The sequence below is a fragment of the Diabrotica virgifera genome, chromosome 1 (genome assembly GCF_917563875.1).
Source record: "Diabrotica virgifera virgifera chromosome 1, PGI_DIABVI_V3a".
NCBI classification, from domain to species: Eukaryota; Metazoa; Arthropoda; class Insecta; order Coleoptera; family Chrysomelidae; genus Diabrotica; species Diabrotica virgifera.
In genome coordinates this window covers 298,285,832-298,310,177 of record NC_065443.1, presented here as the reverse complement: position 1 = coordinate 298,310,177, position 24,346 = coordinate 298,285,832, and the positions used below count along the sequence as shown (strand labels likewise).

At 33.5% G+C, this 24,346-nt stretch overlaps 1 protein-coding gene across 9 annotated transcripts in view; it reads right to left on the bottom strand.

Moving 5' to 3' along the window:
* The window catches only part of LOC126879168 (cytosolic carboxypeptidase 2-like), a 167,059-nt gene that overhangs the window by 132,046 nt on the left and 10,667 nt on the right, over nt 1-24,346 (bottom strand). For 5 of the 9 annotated variants that reach the window (XM_050642187.1, XM_050642190.1, XM_050642189.1 and 2 more), the window contains 3 exons: nt 18,917-19,207; nt 16,820-17,034; nt 5,666-5,818 (listed from right to left, as the gene is read on the bottom strand). In XM_050642187.1, coding sequence (XP_050498144.1) covers nt 5,666-5,818; nt 16,820-17,034; nt 18,917-18,956 — 408 coding nt within the window. In that variant the 5' untranslated portion in view covers nt 18,957-19,207. Of the gene's footprint in view, nt 1-806; nt 1,142-5,624; nt 5,819-16,819; nt 17,035-18,916; nt 19,208-24,346 lie in introns of those variants that run through there. The other 4 variants (XM_050642193.1, XM_050642194.1, XM_050642192.1 and 1 more) reach the window with 3 other exon arrangements.

Sequence of the window (24,346 nt, the reverse complement as noted above, 5' to 3'; positions counted from 1 at the left end):
CGTTGGTGTTTCTAAGTTGCTTTCAAACAGTAGATAGAAACAGGGTTGCCAGATTGGTGTATTTTCCCAAAATTTTGGGTTAATTTGAAAGCATCTATTAAAATTTTTCTAAGCAGAAATTGCAGTGAGATTTTTTGGGGGCGGAAAATTATGGATGATTTTAAGTGGTCATGGTAAATTAAATTTGCGAATGTACATAGAACTGTATATTATACTCCCATATAATCGAAGACGATAGGAACTATGAATTATTTCCATGACCCTCGTTGATATTGTAGTATGAATTTTGCTTTGCTGTTCTCTTTATTTGACTAATAATTTATTAAAATGCGGCAACAATTTAAATTTGGGGACTTTATTGGGGTATTTGAGCTTCAATTTTCCGGGAATTTCAGTTTCTAAGTGGGGGATTTATAAAATATCATCTGGCAACTCTGGATAGAAAGCTCAGTAGGTACTTAAAATAAAATTTCAACTTATATCGCTCGATTTGATTTTTGTATAATTTTTAAAATTGTATTACCCTTCTATTCTAAATTATTAAATTACTAGCTTCTAAATTCACTTGATTTCTGTCTAAAAACAAGTCAAAAGATGAACCTAACCTTGCATAACTACAGAGTTATCTCATAACTTGAGGTTTAACCTCGCGTTATAAAGTGACCAGATAACTCAAGAACTGTCAAGAAATTACGCAAATAGTTAAGTTAAGTATGATACATCACACCAATTCGATGGTTATAACATAACTACAGGATAACTTTACGTTAACGATAATGCTGAATGTATTATTGTTATTTATTTACCTTTATCATTTGTTTGTATTTCTTCAACTGGTGTAACTTTACTTTCTTCGTGTTTTACTTCAAGCTTCATAGGGAATTGCTGTAAATCTGAATAAACAAAAGTATCGTGTACACTTTCTTTCTTAACCTCTTCTTTAATTTCAATTTTACATGTGTCCATTAATGAATCATCCATCGTATTACAATAGATTTCTGTTTTAGAAGTCTCCTCATTAACCTCTGGTTTTATATCCATATTTTACAGCTAAATTACTAAACTATAAATTTTATAACGAAAACGGAATATACATAATAATATACGTTATTTAGGTATGTTGCAGAAAAAGAACACCAGCAAACACCAGAAAACAAAATGGAAGAAGTGACAAGTGTCAAGTCAAGTGAGTCAGTTGTCACTTGAAGTGACGTTTCGCTGGGCTTTTCATTCACAGACATTTGTTTCGAGCTTTTGTCATAAGTCGTATAATCCGTGTATATTAATATTATGCACAGATTATACAACATATGACAGCAGCTCGAAACAAATGACAATCGATGAAAAGCCCTATACTCTCCTAGAAGAAAGGACCGGGATAGTGTGACGTCAAAACGTCAAAATTTTTCCAAACACGCTGTGTCTAGGTATACGCTAACGTGTACGCAAATAAAAAAGTTAAGTAGAATTAAACGTTATAACAAATATTTTTCTATCAAACAAACACTAAACATATCAAAATAGCGTGTATCAAAATATACAGTCACTGCCCACGCTAAATAGTCACTAGCTTGATGAAGTTTAACTTTTTTATTTGCGTACATTTTAGCGTGTACCTAGACACAACGTGTTTGGAAAACTTTTTTTGACGTTTTGACGTCACGACTATCACGGTCCATAGGGCTTTTCATCGATTGTCATTTGTTTCGAGCTTCTGTCAAATGTCATATAATCCGTGTATAATATACACGGATTATACAATAAATGACAGGAGCTCGAAACAAATAACTGTGAATGAAAAGCCCAGATGGTCACGTTCAAAGCTTACTCGTCCCTTCAAATCAGGCTTGTTGACGACGAGGGATGTTGCGGCCGCAGTGCGGGCGGTGGTGAGATGGGTGAGATCGCATAAGCTCCGTAGTCGTTGTCATGTCAGGTCTATGCACCTACTCAGTGGAAACACAAAATCCTATGCTATTATAAAACGTTACAGGTCTATTCACGTCTATATTCTTTGATACCGACAGGCGATGGAAATTACTATACAACCAAGCATACGTGCTCATATTAAGTTGAAAATGATTTTGTTGACGTTTCCACTTCCACTTCGGAGGTCGTTATATTTAATTTACCTAATATTTTGTATTTCCATAACGACTTGCGAAGTGGAAGTCAAAACGTCAATAAAATCATTTTTCAACTTAAATTGTGGTTTATTTCCCAAATTAGAATAGAGAATAGTAAATTACATAAATCGTAAATGCCACAAGGGAATGGCATTACTTATTTACATTTTCATTATTATGTTATATTTATGTTTAATTACTAAATTTTGATTATTATTTTATTATAAAAATACCTAACTGGTTTGTGACGAATAAAAGAAGATTACCTATTTTATTTTAGTCTATTTTACTCATCATCTTTTTATGTCATCAGAATAGAGAATAGTAAATTACATAAATCGTAAATGCCACAAGGGAATGGCATTACTTATTTACATTTTCATTATTATGTTATATTTATGTTTAATTACTAAATTTTGATTATTATTTTATTATAAAAATACCTAACTGGTTTGTGACGAATAAAAGAAGATTACCTATTTTATTTTAGTCTATTTTACTCATCATCTTTTTATGTTTATTCATTATCACTATTATCTTGGGCTTAACGGGTAGCGATAAGAAGTATTCGATTTAAAAATTACAGGCTATGTTAAATATTAAGTAAATGTGGAAGATATAGACTGGTTATTTATTTCATTTTATTTTGATCGATTTTTTAATCATTTATATAAGATTTAAAATAATAAAAGATAAATAGTTATTTGTTTAAAAAATATAAAAAGTTCTGAATGCTACGGATTCGAACTCATTCGCGCTCATTTCACTTCCTTGCATTTTCACAAAAATGTTTCAAAATCAAAATTAGCTAAATCGGTTCAGTTATTCTGAAGCTGTTATAAAACATATTAATATACAGGGTGCTTGGTAAAGAATGGGCCATAGCTTAAAATTAGATTCCTGAGGTTAAAATAGGTCGATTTAAGGTAACTTACCTTAGTACAAAAGTTGATAATAACCGAGATACAGGGTGTCAAAGCTAAACTTTTATTTTATTTATTTTTGAATATTTCCTGACAGGCATGGGACAATAACACGAAATTTGGTAAGTGGTGCTGATACTGTACACCCTACTAAATTATATTAAACAAATGTTTCTGGCTATTACCAGAGGTGTACGACGGGAGAACGTGAATGGTTGACCCTTCCCAAATTCTACGCCACTGGCGGAATTTCTATTTTAGTGCAATTTTTTTATTCTCCAATAATTTCTATGTAAATTACATACTCTTCATTCGTAACGATAAAGCCATTATATTAAAAAGGGTTCAAGGCAGGTTTTCGAGATATTTGAAGCTAAAAATGAAGTAGCATAATACATTAATCAAAATAGGTGTGCCTTTTCATTTTTAACTTCAAATATCTCGAAAACTAATGACTTTATCGTTACGAATGAACAGTATATTATTTGCATAGAAAGTATCGGAGAATCTAAAAAAAATTATGCTAAAATAGCAGTTTCATCATTGGCGTAGAATTTGGGAAGGGTCAACCATTCACTTTCCCCTGTCGCACGCCTCTGGTATTAGCCAGAAACGATTATTTAACATAATTTAGTAGAGTGTACAGTGCCTACACTTTCTGCCAAGTATGACACGGATACGTCAAATTATTTTAAAGTATTCTTTTTTTTTAAGTAATTTATTCTTTATTTCAAACTTTAAGAACTATGTGTCCCCGGTACTTTAAAACTATTTGACATATCCTTATGATAGTTGGCAGGGAGTGTAGCACTGTACACCCTACTAAATTATGTTAAATAATCGTTTCTGGTTAATACCAGAGGTGTACGATAGGGGAGAGTGAATGGTTAACTCTTCCCAAATTCTACGCCACTGATTAAACTGCTGTTTTAGCATAATTTTTAGATTCTCCAATACTGTCTATGCAAATAATATACTCTTCATTCGTAACGATAAAGTCATTAGTTTTCAAGATATTTGAAGTTAAAAATGAAAAGGCACACTTATTTTGATTAATGTATGCACTCCTTCGTTTTTAGCTTCAAATATCTTGAAAACTAATGGCTTTATCGTTACGAATGAAGAGTACGTTAATTACATAGAAAGTATTATAGAATCAAAAAATTCCACTAAAATAGAAATTCCGCCAGTGGCGTAGAATTTGGGAAGGGTCAACCATTCATGTTCCCCCGTCGTACGCCTCTGGTAGTAGCCAAAAACGTTTGTTTAACATAATTTAGTAGGGTGTACAATACCAGCACCACTTACCAAATTTCGTGTTGTTGTCCCATGCCTGTCAGGTCAGGAAATATTCAAAAATAAATGAAATAAAAGTTTAACTTTGACACCCTGTATTTCGGTTGTTATCAACTTTTGTAGTAAGGTAAGTTAGCTTAAATCTACCTATTTTAACCTCAGAACTCTAAGGTTAAGCTATGGCCCATTATTTACCAAACACCCTTTATATAAAAAATAAAATGACGTGTATTAAACATCATTTAATGTTTACATATCGACAAATGTCCTGGACAAGACTGCGTGACTTGTCGCAGTGGGCTTTTATAAGATTAGATAATTGAACGCAGGTAGTATTTCGCTAGAGTTATAGGTACCTAAGGGCAGAAAGACCTAACAAATTACCTTAAATAAAATTAAATAAAATCAGTAGTTTTAGAATTATATCTGATTAGATATACATTATACATACAGTTGAGTCCGCGAGTCTTTACCCGTGCGTCATTAATACCTGGTGAGATAAAACACATACTTTTTATTTAGCATCATTCTCTTGCACGCATGAAATTAATGACAAACTAGCTGCCGCCTGTTATTTAAGTAAAAACACATGTTATTTTTATGAACGATTAAGACTCAGTGTATTGAAAAGAGATAGGTACAAAGAAAGACGATTGGGGATGTCTTCACATATTTTAAGTACAATTTCTGACGTTTTGGCTTGTTTACTTTTGTGGCTGTCAGTTTGTTGAATTTTTTGCTGTAATTTTGTCGAGTTTTTGCATTTTGAAGTTTTTTATAGTATGTATACAAACATTTGTTTTCACAACTAATTTTATATGGGAGTTTCGATGGGAGAGTTTTTATATGGGAGAAATTTTGTGATAAGTTTATGTTATTTAAAGATAAATTTTGACGACGTACAAAGCTAACCTCATTGTTGACACAGTTGAATGCTTGTGTTTAAGGTTCCGCCAAAGTGAATAAAATAACAAAAAGAAAATATGTTATTGAATTTTTTTATAAATTGTTTATTTATTTATTAATCAATGATAATAAAATAATTTATTAAGCTTCTTCAAATGTAGCTGTAATGATGCACCAAAATTTTAAAGTAAAACTTAAATTTGACATTCCATTTATTTGATAACGTCAACTTTTATAATAACCCGTGATCGGAATAATATCCATTTGCCGTTGCGTTCAGTAAATTTCCGACTTATTTTGCATGCTTTAAATGATGACGCACGGGTAAAGAATCGCGGACTCAACTGTATATGTAGTAGGTACTTTCAATAACCTTAAAAACTGTTCCAGTAATGAATAAATGAATAATCTTACATAATTGACAGCACTGAGTGGTACATAATGGAAAACAACCTTCCCGCATTCTTCACCTGATGGTTTAGGTTGGCACTCGGTGCCAGTAGGAATATAGTATGCTTCGTATGTTGAGGGTGAGTCGATTATGTGTTTAACCCTTTCCTCTAACACCTGAAAAAGTAACAATAGCGGTAATTTTTTGTTTTGTTTTCTGGCCTTGGTTTTTGAACCTGTATAATCTTTGGGCTCAGTGGAGGATGATATTCAGTAATAGAAACACCAATAGCACTTAGATATTTTATTGATATCGGTAGTCACCAGGGTAGTTACCCCGGGAGAACGTTGAGTACTGATATGTGGCTTGTACGCGACTTAGTTGAAGACTCTATAATGCTACATGTTGAATGTATGAAGGAATGAAGTTAAAGGCACACCTGGCCCGGTTGAATTGATTCTTGAGAATGAAGTTAAAATGTGTTCTCTCTTGTTGGCAACATGAATTGGGTCATAGCCCACACGACAAAAGAACAAAGGTTTTTACTTTGTCAGCTAAATTAATGTCCATTGCCAAAATATTGTTTATAAATTGCTACAATTAAACAAATTAAATAACGCGCACATGTTTGAATATAATATCAAATCGGTTGATGTGATATACGGGGTGATAAAAATATACTGTTAAATAAAGGATATGAATAATGAGTGTTTGATATTTAACAAGCCACATAATTACATTATAAATGGTGAATCCCTTAATGGTATTTTTTTTCACAAAGAAAAACAATGAAAGAAATGAATTTTATTTGAAAATCATTATTGTCATATAAAAGGACCATATAATTTCTTTCAAATGTTGAACGTGACTGCGGTTAAGATGGTCCATTCTGAAGATCCAATTCACGATGACGCGTTCGAGCTTTTCGATTGATATTTGACCAATGACTCGAGTAATTTGCCTCCAATTCCTCAATCGTAGCCGGTTTACTCATGTATACTTTGGACTTTATGTAGCCCCAAAGGAAAACGTCTAGAGATGTAATGTCACAGGATATAGGCGGCCAATTCACTGGTCCGAAGCGTGAAATAAATTACTCACCGAATCGTTTTCGCAGTAAAGCCATGCTTTCACGGGCTGTATGGCGCCATTTTTTTGGAATGAAATGTCATTGAAAAGATAATATATTGCGCATCTCGAAGAGAAGGGAGTCGTGACGTAACTGGATACCCAAGTTCGTAATGGTTCGTAATGACCGAATGATTTCCGATTAGTTTAAATTGCTCGCAGTTGTATAGTTCAGGCTGTATGGTCGACCCCGTTAGGTAAATTATTCCGATTCCTTATAACAAATACGCAGAGTGCCTGGAGGTGCCACGGTCAGAAAATTGTTTAAACAATATTTTTAAAAAAATTCAAAACATTAATTTTTTCGATTTGTTCAATTTTCTTAGATTTTTTGGATCATTATAATAGACCTGGATCCCGCGTATCAAAAAAAAGTTGATTAATAGCAAGCTGACAATCTGTTAATAACTTAACGGTGTCTAGTCGGACAAACTTTGATGTACTGGAACAGGGAAAGTTTTAATTGTGGAACAGTTTAAAAATTTGGAACGTCAGATTACGAAAACGTCCCATGTATTTTGTCTGACAAAACATCCAATTGATTTGTTACCCTTTCATTAAACTCTCATGCAAAAATCAGACTGCTATTACTAACCAACATGATTTCTGTCATTTGACATGTTCTTCGTGTTCCACTCATTAAAATGCCCAGTTGATGATAAAACACCAGTCTGATTTTTGCATGAGGGTTTAATGAAATGGTAACAAATCAATTGGAAGTTCTGTCCTATAAAAGACATGGAACGTTTTCGTAATCTGACGTTCCAAATTTTTAAACTGTTCCACAGTTAAAACTTCTCCTGTGTCAGTGTTCCCATACATCAAAGTTTGTCCGACTAGACACCGTTAAGCTATTAACAAATTTTCAGCTTGCTATTAATCAACTTTTTTTTGGTAAGCGGGATCCAGGTCTATAAGCAAACAAGCTCTCTTGTGATTTTTCTCTAAAATTTATTTTTGTCGAGTTATACGCGATTTAATATTTGAAAAACGCGAAAATCGCCATTTAATAACTCAGTTAAAAATTATTACTATGAAAGTTAGAAAGTGACCAAATCAAAATTTAAAGTCCACCCTACAAAATCCTGAAGAAATTTTTGTCATTATTTTACTACTGAGCTGTTATTTTTAATTATAAACAATGAGCGCTAACTGCATATAGGCGGCCGTCAATAGTGAGTGCGAAAGAGATGCACCATTCCGGCCGTCTAATGGTGCATCTCACTTGCACTCACATTGACGGCCGCCTCACTTAGGGCTCTTGGTTAACAATTAAAAATAACAGCTCAGTAGTAACATGACAAAATTTCTTCAGAATCCTTTAGGGGGGGGGGGCTTTCAACTTTGATTCAGTCACTTTTTGACTTTCATAATAATAATTTTTAACCGAGTTATTTAGCCTTGATAATGGCCATTTTTGCGTTTTTCAAATTTTAAATCGAGTATAACTCAACAACAGTCAATTTTAGAGAAAAATTATAAGAGACCTTTTTGGCTCATAATGACCCAAAGAATAAAAGTTACGTTATTAAAAGTAATTCGTAATTATACGAATACGAAGTGAAAAAATTGATTTTTTGAAGTGAAAAAATTGATTTTTTGAATTTGTTTAAAAAAATTGTTTAAACAATATTCCGACCGCGGCACCTCCCGGCACTCTGTATATTTGTTATAAGGAACTCTTTTTAAGTGAGTTTGTGCAACAAAATCGAATCGGAATATGTTACGTAAAGGGGGCGATGATACAGTCTGGACTATAAGCTAACAACAAGAATTCAAATTCCGGTCTCCAGTTACGTCATGCGATGCGCGAACTCGGACGTATTTACGCTACGGGAAGATACTATCTTGTTATTTATAGTATCATGATTGAAACTATACGAACTTCAATTTCTGGCCACAAATAATCCGTTATCATGGCACCATAACAGTCTCCATTCACAGTCACATTCTAACCGGCCTCTCTTTTAAAGACATATGGACCGACGATTCCACCGGCCCATAAACCACACCAATGTTGTTTTTTCTGACTGTAATGGCAACTCTGAACCTCTTTAAGTTGCTCATCAACCCAAATACGAATATTTTGTTTAATTAGGTCCCCATTAAGCCAAAAATGAGCCTCATCGGAAAACATTTTTTTTTTCGAAAACAGTGGATCTTCTGCAAACTTATCAAGAGAAACTGTGACGACTCGGAAGGTTCATGGGCCTCAGATCTTGCATCAATTGAATTTTGTAGCCTTTCAAACCAAGATCCTTACGTAATATGCGCCAAGTTGTTGCATACGACAAGCCAAGCTGTTAGGAACGGCGACGAATCGATTCTTCGTTATTTTCGCGTACACCATCCGCTACCGCCGCTATCATTTCTTCAGTAGATACGTGCTCAATGTGGTCTATTTGGTCCCAAGGTATCCAATAATAGCCCAGTAAATGAACGGGAAATTCGGCGATACCGTGTAATTTTCAGGGGCAACTCCGAATTGCATGAAAATTTGGATTTAGGTTCTACTTACCGTCCACTTCAAAGTTGAAATTGTGCCGTTGGTTGCTTTTACTTGGGGGGTGACAGTTACCCCTTCTCGGGTGTGAAAAAAACATACGTTCCAGATAAGACCGGAAATGGATAAATTGACTGATTTTAAGCAACTTTTGTTCTATAGAGTTTTTTACGGAAGTCAATACTTTTCGAGTTATTTGCCATTGAAAATGATGATTTTTCGACAAAAAAACTACGTTTTTAGACGGTTTTTCGCAAATAACTCAAAAAGTAAATATTTTATCGAAAAAAATATCCTTAGCAAGAGTGTAGACTTTAAACTTTAAACTTTTAAAACGTGTTTATAAAAAGCTTTGTTTTAATTATTAACAAAAGTTTTAGCATTAAAAATAAGCGAGTTACGCTCAAAATAAAGTTGGCCCCCTTTTTTTGTAAAAAAATCAAATTTTGTGTTTAGCTCCCCAAATGAAATTAATCGCTACCGCTTTACAAACAATTTACTTAACTATCTATTTTTTATATGATCTGTCAGTCTCACCGGTTTAAAGTGTTTATTTTTTAAAGGGTTATAATTGAGAAAGCTTGAATGGATCACTAATCACGAGTGTATGCAAATTTTGAACAGCCATATCTTAACCAATTTTTGTCTTACGGAGAAACAAAATGAAACTAGCATATTTATAATATAGATTATTTTTTCTTAGATTTTTCTTATCACTAATACTTTTTAAGTTATTTTGAAAAAATGGATTCTTTCAAAAAATTTTAGAAACTTTTTTTTACTATAAAACCAAATGTTTTAAAAAATAAGCACTTCAAACCAATCAAGCTTACAGATCATATAAACAATACACATACAGTTAAAATAGATGGTAAAGCCAAACGATTAATTTCATTTAGGGTGCTAAATAGAGGGAGGTTTTCACGATTTTTTTTACCAAAAAAAGGGGCCAACTTTTTTTTTTCAGTGTAACTCGTTTATTTTTGATGCTGTAAATTTTTGTAAAAAACAAATTTTAAGCCTTTTTTCGATACTTTAAAAATGTTAATAAAGTTTTGCCGAAAAACGCTTCTTTCTTCGGTGATTTTGCGTTGAATTATTCGATTTGGAATTAGACGAATAAGAACATATTTTTCATGAGCTACAACTTTGCTTCTACTCAATTTGTAGACTTTACTGGTACACCATTTTTTTCGTTTTTTTATACGCTACACTTTTGCTAAAAATATTTTTTTCGATAAAATATTTACTTTTTGAGTTATTTGGGAAAAACGGTCTGAAAACGTAGTTTTTTTGTCGAAAAATCAACATTTTAAATCGCGAATAACTCGAAAAGTATTGACTTACATAAAAAACTTTATAGAACAAAAGGTGCTTAAAATAAGTCAATTTATCCATTTCCGGCCTTATTTAAAACACGCGTTTTTCACCCCCAGAGAAGGGGTAAATGTCACCCCCCAAGTAAAAGCAACCAACGGCACAAATTCAACTTTGAAGTGGAGGGTAAGTAAAACCTAAATCCAAATTTTCATGCAATTCGGAGTTGTCCCTGGAAATCACACTCCAAAACGGTCATTTATTGGGCTATAATGAAAACTGGGTTTTAAACTTACCTACTGATGGTATAGCGAATTGTGCGTTCGGTAGGCCAATCATTTGAACTGTAAGTCGCTCTAAGCGCACGAAACACATTCCTCATTGAACGCCTATTTTAGTAATACAACTCAATAATTTCTAGACGTTGTGTCGAGCTGTCTTTCCAGGATGAAATGTCAAACAATACTGAATAAAAATGTAACGTCAAAAGAGCACACAGTATCGATTAACAGGTAGCAACAAACGCGGTCCAAGATTGCGAAAGTTCTGCGAACTTTCAAAAGTGAGGCAACAGTGCGTCGGTAATTCGACACTGACAGTGATGTTTATACTATCAAAAACAATAATTTTTATAGACATAATTTTATAGACCCAACATCACTGATAAAGGGCTGGCTCAGGGATCGCCCCTGAGCCCACTACTATTCAACATATATACCAAAGCGCTACACATTATTCCATCTAATTTCAGGCTAATTCAATATGCAGATGATCTAGCCCTCATAACAGTTGATGAAGATATAAATAATCTTATAAGATTAACTAATATATGTCTTACTCACATAACTCAATGGTTAACAGAAAATAAACTACCCTTGTCCCACGGTAAATCCTCTGCAGTAATCTTTAACAAAAAGAAAAACATCACCAATAATATTCCGTTAAAAATAGAGGGAGAGATAATTCCTATTAGAGAATCAATTAAATATTTAGGGACAATATTCAATAATCGACTTAACTGGATTGAAAATATTAAACGTATCGAAACACAAGCTTAAAAAGGTTTGAATATAATGAGGGCAATATGTGGAACCTGGTGGGGAGCAAACCCCCATACACTCTCATTAATTTATAAAGGAATCGTAAGACCCCATTTGGATTATTCATGTGCAATATTAAAACCCTGTAGTAAGTGCCCACTCTTAATATTAGATCAAATTCAGTTTAAAGCTTTACGAATCATTACGGGCTCTATGAGATCTACCCCCACTAATGCTTTGTTAGCAGAAAGTGGAGAAATTTCATTAGATGCAAGAAGGAAAATACTGTGCGCTAAGTTCTATCTGAAAATCCTAGCTGATCTGAAAAATCCACTGAACGAAATCATGTCAGAGTTGGGAACCAAAGTAAATTATAAAATAGGATTTTGGAAATCACAAGAGCCACCATATTTGATTGAAATCAAAAATAATTTTGACAAATACCTGATTAATCTATATAAAGAGAACATTAAATCCTGCTTTCAGATCGAACTGAATTATCTTACGGGAATATTTCAGACAATTTTCTCAACCCACAAAAAAATGGAAACCTATACTCATCAGGAATTTCTTAACGAATTTTCAGCTTCATACGGAAATTATACATGGGTATTTACAGATGGTTCTTTAGATCCCGAGTCGAGGACAGTAGGTTTTGGGGTACACATACCTTCAATCAATTATAACTATGCATCCAGATTACATGAGCACACTCAAATATGCACTGCAGAAATTATTGCAATTAACAAGGCAGTATCTGTTTGTATTGAAAAAAATATTAAAGAAGCAATAATTTTTTCAGATGCTAAAAGTGCTATCCAAAAATTACATAACACCACCTGGGGGACAAACAACCATATTGTAAACCTAACTAAAAGACTTATTATTGAGTCAATGGAAGCAGGATTTAATATAATCTTAGCTTGGATTCCAGGCCATACTGGAGTAAAGGGGAATACAGAGGCTGATAAATTAGCAAATATAGCAAAACTTTAAATGTTCCTGCAGACATTAAAATAGATAAATATGACTTTTGCCTTTTATTAAACAAAAAATTGTAAATGAGTTTAAAGTTGAATGGACAAAGCAGTTTAAAACTAAAGGGAAATGGTATCAACAATGCCAAAGTGATTTTTTTATAAACCCTTGGTTCCACAAATTCACATTTGTGGATCGAAGGCACTTGACATCAATTATTAGAATGCGAACGGGCCATTGTCACACACCAGACCATTTGTTTAAAATTAATTGTAGTGATACTCCTTTTTGTGAATGTGGACAAATGGGAAGTATAACTCATATGTTACTTGAATGCCCAATTAACAAAACAAATCAATTTGACCTGTATCAGGAACTTGTTAATATAGGAAGTTTAACCCCCATTTCAATACAAAATCTCCTACATAATATTAATGACCAAACCTTAAGAAAGATCAATCAATTTTTAACAATATTTCAAATTAAAATATAAAATAAAAATAGTTATTTGAAAATCATATCACAATGAATTTAAAGAAGGTAATATGGAAAAATCCAGACCCTTTGAAAAGAGGATTCCCTTCCAGTTAGTCTAAATACGAGGACTGGCCAAGTATCTAAGAGGTGGAGGCCATTAAACTACAAGAAGAAGAAGAAGACATAGGCGCGAAATGTTGCCAAGTCAGTGACGTTCGATTTCTTGATATAAAAAAATCGATTTTTAGTAGTTCCAATGTGACACAAAATCTAGGCACGGGATAAAAAAGTTTATTTGAAGAAAGTGTATTTTTTTGTCTTTCTTAATGGCCGTACAGGCTCCTTTTTTCAATATTTTATTTAGTTATAGAGTATTTTCCACATACTAACATGTTTCTGAAATTGGGCTCTGCACCGCCATTCTTTATTATATTACGAATATGTGTGCCAAATATCTCGACAAATATCTCTGTTGATCGCTACTGTTTGCTCTTAAATCCCCACCGAAAAAAGTACCTCTAAATGAATCACCCTTTACTACAACTAGCTCAGGCTCAAAATATCATAAATGTCGATAGTGTCAAAATTTCATAACAGTGGAGTAAAGTTGCGGTTGGACTAATTACAAACACTCATTATGGAGCGGTAAATTTGAATTACTCCTCCGGTTTAAAAACAGAGTATAGTATATTAAAGTAGTTTTCGTAGTTTCCCTTATGTATAGAATTATATTTGCTTTAATTAATAAAATAAATAAACAGTCTATTTTAATCTAATAGCACATAAAATATTCCACCAGACCAAAACCTATTGGGGCCATCTGTCTAGTTACACCTCCGAGGCTTCTAAAAATGCAAGCCAAAACGGATGCTGAGACTAAAGAAGACGATATCTATATAGAAGAAGAACCAGAAAGATGGTCCCAATAGGTTTTGACCTGGTGGAATATAAAATAATATTTTAAATTTTATTTTATGTACTATTAGATTAAAACTTAGACTTTTTCGTAGCAGATATCGCTAGGGCATCCCTGCCATTTCGTTCGTTGCAATCCGAGACTGGAGGCCGGAGATTATTTTGCACTCCCTGACGAGAGACTAATAAAGTTTCGAAACCGATAAGGGTGCTTGCGGCCTCTCTCAATGAACTAAAGCAGTGGTTCTCAACCTGGGAAGCGCTCCCCCTGGGGGGCGTGAGAGAATTTCAGAGGAGGCGTGAGGATACAAAGAAAAAAAATTAAAATTAAAAAATATATATTTTGTTAAAAAACAAAATATTTTGTATTTCGTATTTTTATTTTGTTTAGAAATATTTCTTTATTTAAACGTGATTAAAATCGTTTTACTCAAACACACAACCTGAGTTAAACACGACAATCTTGTGTATGGCAACATCGTAGGAGCGCAAAGTATATTTACCAACACTGTATTGCAAGCACTCTTGGCTCCAGTTCAGTGACTCCGTCTCACGCGTCAGTCTCAGTCGACAGCGTCTGTGTGCTGTTTGTAGCAATCAGTGTAATCGTTATTTAATAACAGAGTGATTGTTTGTGAATTATTTAACAGTGTTGTGTAACAGCTTTGAAAATGGCTAAGTCAGTCATTTACCCCAGTGTGTCAACTGCCATATTGTTTTTAGTAATGATGCAATGCACTGCGGACGTTTGGAACGGCATCTAATTACAAACCATTCTTCTTTCAAAGATAAAGGCCCAGAATTTTTTTATTGCCAAAAAAAGCAGCCTAAAACGTATGAAACTTGACTCTATTGCAAATTTTCGTGTTAAAAATGAGAAAGCTGTGGAAGCATCATACAAAATAGCACTTTTGATAGTTAAAGACAAGAAACCACATACTATTGGTGAGTCACTAATTAAACCTTGTTTACTTACTGCTTGTATTACCGTACTTAGTGAAGACAGTTGTAAGAAAGTAGAAAAAATGACTCTCTCAAACGACACAGTAAAACGTAGAATTGATGACATGGCTCTGGATTTGAAAAATCAACTATTGCAAAAATTAAAAGGTTCACCGTTTTTTCCTTTGCAGTATGACGAAACAACTGATATTTCAAAGAATGCACAGATATTGTTTTACTGTCGATTTATTGACAGAAAACGGTTCCTGGATGAAATATTGTTTTCAACATCTCTTGAAACAACAACTAAAGCCATTGACATATTTTCTGCTCTTGAAGATTTTTTAGTAATCAATGAACATCTATGAGAGAAAATAATTGGCATATGTACTGATGGGGCCCAAGCCATGACAGGATGTCGATCTGGATTTATGGAGTTGGCAAAAAAAGAAGAACCTTAGGATAATTGGTTCTCACTGCATTATTCACAGACAAGCTTTAGCTAGTCAGACTTTACCTGAACCTCTCAACGTCACATTAAACTTAACAATTAAAATAGTTAACCACATCAAATCCAGCGCATTAAACACTAGGCTCTTTCAGGCACTATGTCAAGAACTGAATAGTGAACAGGAAACCCTCCTGTATCACACAGAAGTCCGGTGGTTATCCAAAGGAAATATGCTTGCAAGATTATTCAATTTAAAGTCAGAAGTTGAAATTTTGTTAATGACTCCAAAACAAGAAGATCTTCACAGAAGATTTACAGATGATAAAACTATCTTTTACTTGGCTTATTTGTCTGACTTTTTTGACACACTTAATGTCCTGAATCTGAAGGCCGTAAAAACCTCTTAAACACTTATCCTTAGTTCCTTTGGCTTACTTCCAAGCCAAACTTTTCCTCTTTTCCTAAAATGAACGACCTCCTCGATGATATTCCCATCTTGAACCCTTCCACTACATCTAGTTTCGGATTTGAAAGACGTCATATCACGGCATTTGGAAGAACTTAAAAATCAAATTCGAAAGTACTTTCCAGATGTTAGCTCGGAAAACTGGGAATCCAAGTTGACAAGAGATCCTTTTCATATCGAAGTTGACATTCTTCCAGTTAACCTTCAAGAGCAGGCAATTGACCTAAAATGTGATTCACAAGCAAAAGCAGATTTTGCAAACATGGACTTGAAAGAATTTTGGTTAACCTACTTTCCTGTTTACCCAGAAGTGGCTTTAGTGTCTGCGAAGTTACCTATTTATTATTCCAGTTTTCATCCACATATCTTTGCGAATCTGGTTTTACTGCATTGGCGTATATAAAATCAAAATACCGTTCAAGACTGGACGTTGAAAGTGACTTGAGGTGTGCTCTGACACAGTTTCAACCGAATATCGAAAAACTTGTCAAGAACAGACAATGCCAACCCTCTCATTAAAAGTGCAAAAACACTCATATAAATAAGACTTTCAACTTTATATGCGTATTTGATTTTTTGATTATTCTTTTTCTCAAATAAATAAACAATTTTAAGTTTAATGAGACATCAAATAAACTTTCGTATTTAAATATATCTGGATTTTTATTTTGCATCCCAGCTTTTGCTAACGTAGAGTTAGCATCGTCAGTTTCACAATTTCACTGTTCTAACTTGAATCAACCAATCATTGCCGCTAAAACCAGTGCTAAAAGGTTGAGAACCGCTGAACTAAATTATAATACGGGTTCGATAAATATTTTTAAAATAAATTTCAATTATCTTTTATGTATTAGTGAACTGCAAATCCTGGCAATAGCGGCCACTTTTCTATAACGGCCAATATTTCTTTCATTTTTAGTGACATTTGAAAAGTTTTACTGTATAACAAATTGAACTCACTTGGCATTCCGTGGGCCATCTAGGTGGTTGAAAGTCGAAAGGCGTGTCTTTATTACAGGAAAACCAGTCCTTGTGTGGCGATTCCCTAATTTTGAATCGAATATCATCTTCTTCGGCAGGGGATTTGATTATAAAATTGGCAAAATAACTAGTTGAATTTGTAGGTTTGATTGGGAAAAGTGTTGCTTGTAGAGACTGCACGTTACCTTCAGGTTCTGAAACAGATATTTTGTTATTACTTACAGCAGTAGAGGCATTGAGATTTGTTTATAATAATTAGTGAAGGTTCCACTAGTAGGTACTAGTAATATTTTTTCATTAATATTTTTTCATATTCTGAATTATTAAAATAGGTCGCATAGTGAGGAATCAAATAGATTACATTTTGATTAATAAAAGATCCCGTAACAGCATAACATCAGTCACGACATACCAGGAGCTGATATCAAGTCAGACTAGAGATGCGTCAAGTGAAACTAGTTTGATTTTATTCAACAAATTTGACTTGACTTGAAAACTAAACTTTTTTTTATAAAAAAGTTTGACTTGACTTAATTTTAATATCTTTAGGTTTGACTTGAAATCAAACTTCTTCAAACAGTTTGAAGTTCGAATATCATTTTGCGCAACGTGTTTATTCCCAATTCTAATTGAGGGCGTACCGAATTGTGTTTTAACTTATTTGGATAGGTCTGAATCTGTACTCTGCTACTCCTCAAATTAGTTTGCAGATCATATTTAGAAGTCTATGCTTGGCTTGTTTATTACGTTCGTTTTGAAGTGTGTGCTTTGTGAGATAATAGGTGAACCTAGCTGAACATGAATATTTTTCGGCTCTGATAATAAGTACCAAAACAAATTGAGTCTGATTTTGAAGGTACTCCCACTACAAAAATTAAGAGAAAAGATCTATGGACAAAGCAGAATTAATTAAGAAAAATAAATATATTGATTTATTTGATGTTGCGGCAGGTGATTGCAGGGGGGGTTACAACTACTGGAAGGTCTCTGAGGGCTATGGTGTTAAGCGTATAGAGCTCAAAGTACATCCCAATGGGAGGGGGTTACAACCCCCAAAACCCCCCCTGGTTACGCCTATGACTTGAAATTAAGTCAAACTCAAGTCAATTTCAAACATTCAAGTCAAACTTTTGCAACTCTAATGTCCAGTTGCACCGACAAATAAACGATTGATTTTTTGATTTTGATTGCCCGTTTATTATTAAATATTATAATAATTATCAAAAAACTGTCAATTAAAAACAGAAATTTTAACGATTTCCCGAAAAATATTAAATTTTTTACCATCAAATTTATTAACAGAACACTTTTCTTTTCTTTTGAAGAAGGTTAAAATTTAATATTTTTTGGGAGAATCATTAAAATTTCTGTGTTTAATTTGACAGTTTTTTGACAATTAAAATAAACGGGCAATCCAAATCAATCGTTTATTTGTTGGTGCAACTGGACATAAGTAACCCACTCATTGGCAAAATTAGGTTCAGGCTAAAGAAGATTATACGTAGGTAGTATCAATCCAAAAGTCGACATCAGGCTATTAAAAGACCAACACACAGAACAGAGTGTAAAAGGGTATATACAGAACAACTTGAATGCCGTTATTCAATCGGATGTAATGGACCAGGAGCTAGAAAAGTTGCATAAAGTTTCACAAGAAACACGAGAGAAATTCCTTAAACCACCAAAAATTAAGAAGAAATAGTGGACGACAAACGAGAATTTAGATATTATGGAAGAGAGGCGAAAGTCCTGCATGTCATTATACAAAAGAATAGATAGAGAGATCAAAAACGGAATAAAAGAAGAAGGCGAATAAAATAGGATTGGCGATATTTTGTGTACTTAAAAAAATACGAAATAATATATCTGACATTTGCAGTTTAAAAAAATTGGAAATATCCGTTATAATATATATTTTCTGAAATATATTAATATCCAAATCAATTTTACAGTACAAAGAACATAAGAAACCCCCAAAAGGTCATCCCTATAAATAGGTGTGAGCAAAAATCCCCCCAAAACCCCCCCAACTATTATATCCCATCTTATAACTATAAAATGAAACTACCCACTGACCTTGTTTGCAACATCCATTATTTTCGCTTTCCTGGTCCATAGTATTCGCTGGATGTCTTGTCGAAGATCACCATCATTTCATTAATTTTTTATTGCGAACTTCCAAACGTCTACTTTTTTGGGCAACACCTAAATTTGATAGTGACAAAAGTCCGAGTTATATTTCCATGGTGATGGAAGAAGTGTGGGATCGATGATACTGAAACCTGTGCGATCAGTGCAGCTTTCCCTTTTTAGTCAGCGAATTGGCGGTATAATCCAATCAGCACATCATTAAATATGAGCTACAACCTAACAATGAATGTATAATTATATAACGATTATATAAGGCATTTGATAATGATGATAGAATGAAAATAGTGTTTCCTCCCCCTTTTTGCCGTTTTAGTTGTTCATTTGGGGCACAATGACCTCTTTTTGTTGGAGATTGTTATCTAGTCACGTTCATGCATATCTTGGAAAGGGAAATTAGTTTAACTGACTTCCTTGAATTACTTAAATGCCTCAATAAAAGGAAAATGTTTGAGTTGTAACGGAATTTGCGAAGCAAGGCATGTATAGTACGTAATACGAATATAGGTCGATCTGTACCCATCTGCTTTCCGGATGCAACATTTTTTAAATTAAATTTCATACATAGAGAAATAATTCTAGCATGGGTTGCCTATCAAAATCGTGTCATAGCTATCCTTAAGGGGGCCGTCTGTAGGGGTTGAAACCAATATTTCAAGCACATTTTTTTAAGTATGGAAGAATTATTTTATTTTTAAATTAAATAGGCATATTGTATATTCAGTACAATTCATAGAGTATTCAAGAAAAAATTCAAGGGAAAATATTGAAAAATAAGCAAACAGTGGCAAATTTTTGAAAATTGTTGAAAATCGTGAGAAAATTCCGAATTTTTAATTGCCAATAACGTGAAAAGTATTGGGTTTTTAAAAAAACTTTATACAACATTTTTTGCTTAAAATTAGGTCTTCTATCGATCACTGAGGTTATTTAAAAAAATCCACCACCGAAAAGGGGTGGCAACCACCCCCAAGGAGAAAACGGAGTTCGGGTCAATATCACTTTTGAAGTTAAGGGTAGGATAAGCCTAATTCCAAAATTTCATGTAAATCAGTTTATAGTAAAAAATTTCTGAGCTAAAAAGCTTCAATGACTGTACTAAAACTGAGTTGGTAGAAGCTACGGGTACAAGAGTAGATACTCAAACGCTCAAACTATACTTAGTCGGTTTCAAGAACATGGGGACATGGGTTGAATGCAAGAAGGACAGCTAGCAGCTAGAGTACCTCCTTTGACACCTGCACATCGTAGAGCCAGACGCTTGTTTGCAGAAGATCACATAAATTAGACCACGACACAATGGAGTAACGTGATGTTACTGACAAGCCCAGATTTCTTTTAAATCACGTTGATGGACGTGTTAGAGTCTGGAGAAGACCAGGCGAGTGGTTTTTGGATTCCACAATTCAAGAAACCTGGACTTTTGACGTACCTATGTTAAATTATGGTTTGGGATGGGATAACTTTAAATTGTCGCTTTGACCTAGTAGTTATTCGGCAAGGGACGATGATGTCAGAGCAATGCATTAACGAAGTTCTTGAACCACATGCTGTCCAGATTTAAATCCCATTGAACACATTTGGGATACACTCGGGAAGCTCTTGAAGGATCGGATCGTCAACCAGTAAGAAACCTACAACATGTCGAGGAAGTTCTCCTGGAAGAATGGGCACAACTAGATCAAGAAACTATTCGAAATGTGATAAATTCGATGATCAAAATTTACAGTTCAGTAACAAAAACTTGATTATATTTATAGCAAAAAGCCTTAGATATAATTAAATAAAAATAATTAGTTGAAGTATCACATTTTTAATTGGTGGTATCAGTTATTGGTGATCACATTAATATGTGAATTCACATTCACATTGCGAGTCTTTGCCAATGATTTTCCTTTTGTATATTTATAGTAAAGTTGTAAAGGCAGGGTCTTTTGACATTGTTGTCACAAGTGGTAACATTAGTTCTGTAGTGAATTTTTCCCAAGTTAAATTACTCCTTTTTCTAACTTAGCTATACCGTGCTGATGACCACTAATGAGTCAGAAACACGTATCTACGGTTGAATTCCATCTTTTTTATATTAGCCCAGTAAATGAACGGGAAATTCGGCGATACCGTGTAATTTTCAGGGGCAACTCCGAATTGCATTAAAATTTGGATTTAGGTTCTACTTACCCTCCACTTCAAAGTTGAAATTGTGCTGTTGGTTGCTTATACTTGGGGGGTGGCAGTTACCCCTTCTCGGGGGTGAAAAACATACTTTCAAGGTAAGACCGGAAATGGATAAATTGACTGATTTTAAGCAACTTTTGTTTTATAGAGTTTTTTACGTAAGTCAATACTTTTCGAGTTATTTGCCATTGAAAATGTTGATTTTTCGACAAAAAAAACTACGGTTTCAGACGGTTTTTCGCAAATAACTCAAAAAGTAAATATTTTATCGAAAAAAATATCCTTAGCAAAAGTTTAGCTTATAAAAAAGATCTGTCAGTCTCACCGGTTTAAAGTGTTTATTTTTGAAAGGGTTATAATTGAGAAAACTTGAATGGATCACTAATCACGAGTGTATGCAAGATTTGAACAGCCATATCTTAACCAATTTTTGTATTATGGAGAAACAAAATAAACTAGCATATTTATAATAGCAAAACCTACATTTTTTTACTCTTTAAGATTTTTCTTATCATTAATACTTTTTAAGTTATTTTGAAAAAATGAAATTTTTCAAAAATTTTTAGAATTTTTTTTACTTTAAAACCAAATGTTTTCAAAAATAAGCACTTCAAACCAATCAAACTTACAGATCATATAAACAATACACATACAGTTAAAATAGATGGTAAAGCCAAACGATTAATTTCATTTAGGGTGCTAAATAGAGGGAGGTTTTCACGATTTTTTTTACCAAAAAAAGGGGCCAACTTTTTTTTCAGTGTAACTCGTTTATTTTTGATGCTGTAAACTTTTGTAAAAAACAAATAATAAGCTTTTTTCGATACTTTAAAAATGTTAATAAGGTTTTCCCGAAAACGCTTCTTTCTTCGGTGATTTCGCGTTGAATTTTTCGATTTGGAATTAGACGAATAACAACGTATTTTTCATGAGCTACAACTTTGCTTCTACTCAATTTGTAGACTTTACTGGTACACCATTTTTTCGTTTTTTATAGGCTATACTTTTGCTAAAAATATTTTTTTCGATAAAATATTTACTTTTTGAGTTATTTGGGAAAAACGGTCTGAAAACGTAGTTTTTTTGTCTAAAAATCAACATTTTAAATCGAGAATAACTCGAAAAGTATTGACTTACGTAAAAAACTTTATAGAACAAAAAGTGCTTAAAATAAGTCAATTTATCCATTTCCGGCCTTATTTTAAACACGCGTTTTTCACCCCCCGAGAAGGGATAAATGTCACCCCTTAAGTAAAAGCAACCAACGGCACAAATTCAACTTTGAAGTGGAGGGTAAGTAGAACCTAAATCAAAATTTTCATGCAATTCGGAGTTGCCCCTGGAAATTACACTCCAAAACTGTCATTTATTGGGCTATATACAGTGAGCACGTAAAGGTTGGAATAAATTCATTTTCTCGAAAACGGACGATTTTGGAAAAATATCCTGAAACAGGTCAATTTTTATTTTTAAATTACGACTTTTTGACATATATATTATACTAGTGACGTCATCCATCTGGGCTTGATGACGTCATCGTTGATTTTTTTAAATGAGAATAGGGATCGTGTGATGGCTCATTTGAAAGGCAATTCAATTCTCTATTCAGTAAAATAAACATTAACATAATTATTTATATAGGGCGTCAAAAAAAAAATTTTTTGAATTAAATTTTTTGACAAAAAGAAGAATGTGTGTAATTTATTTAATTCAAAATTCATTTTACTGCTATCAGAAAACAGGACAAATGTTTATTTGGCAGATAAATATTGTTCTTTGCTTAAATTCAATATTAAAGCAGCCACCCACCAGCCTCGTGACAGTTTAAACATTTAATTTAAGCGAAAAGCCATGATTATTTTTCAAATAAACATTTTTTTCTGTTTTCTGAGAGCAGTAAAATGTATTTTGAATTAAATAAATTACATATATTCTTCTTTTTATGTCAATAAATTTAATCAAAAAAAACATTTTGGACACCCTGTATAAATAATTATGTTAATGTTTATATTACTGAATAGAAAATTAAATTACCTTTCAAATGAGCTATCACACGACCCCTATTCTCATTTAAAAATTTTTAAGATGACGTCATCACGCCCAGATGGGTGACGTCACTAGTATGATATATATGCCAAAAAGTCGTAATTTAAAAATAAAAATTGACCTGTTTTGGGATTTTTGTCCAAAATCGTCCATTCTCGAGAAAATGAATTTATTCCAACCTTTACGTGCTCACTGTATATTTTAATACATAATGACGGAACAACTTTTTCCTTGACATCTATAATATGCAAATTTGTATTTTTTTGCGAAAATGTCGAAACTCTCATCTTTTCACTCATCGAGTCATCCAAAAATTTAACCATCAACCTGTTACCTACATTTACGTTTTTTCTATCTAACGATCCATCATGGTCACAATGTCATCACACAAAATATTTTTAGCTCCTTATTAATTTCTCTTGGCACTTATTTGGAGATTGTTTACCCTTATAAAAGTTATTTTGGGAGGAAGTAGGTAGTATATTATTATCCCGAGAAGCCAAATGTAATGTCTTTTCGTGATATTAAATTCATATTTTTAATTATTAGGCCAGTTAATGAACATGAAATACGGCGATACCGTGTAATTCCCCGTGTCACTACCTAATTGCATGACAATTTAGATTTAGACCATCTACTTCAGTATTGGACTCGAATCCAGGGTTGCTTTTATTGCTATCGCTATCACTCCACATTCATCATCATCATCAAGGGTGCTACAGCCCTATAAAAGAGCCTCGACCTTTCTAAGTCTATTACACCAGTCAGTTCTATACATTGCCAACTGTTACCAGTTTACTGCGTCTATTTTTCTACCAACCTCATCTACACCATCTTTCCATCTGAGTTTTGGCCTACCCCTATTTCTACTTCCCACAGGTTGTGACTTAAGAATTCTTCTAGGAGGGTTGTTCTGCTGTGATCTTGCTAGATGTCCTGCCCATTTTAGTCTTCCTATTTTTGTAAGAGATACTACGTCTTTACCACAAGGGCCGGTATTTCCAACCTCACTTAAGCCAAAGCTTACTTTAAGCCTTTGCTTAAGCTTAGATGCCTGTATTTCCACTTCAATTTGAGGCTTAAGCCTAGGCTTAAACCAAATAATTTTAGGCTCGCGCAGGAGTTGGTTTAAGCCTT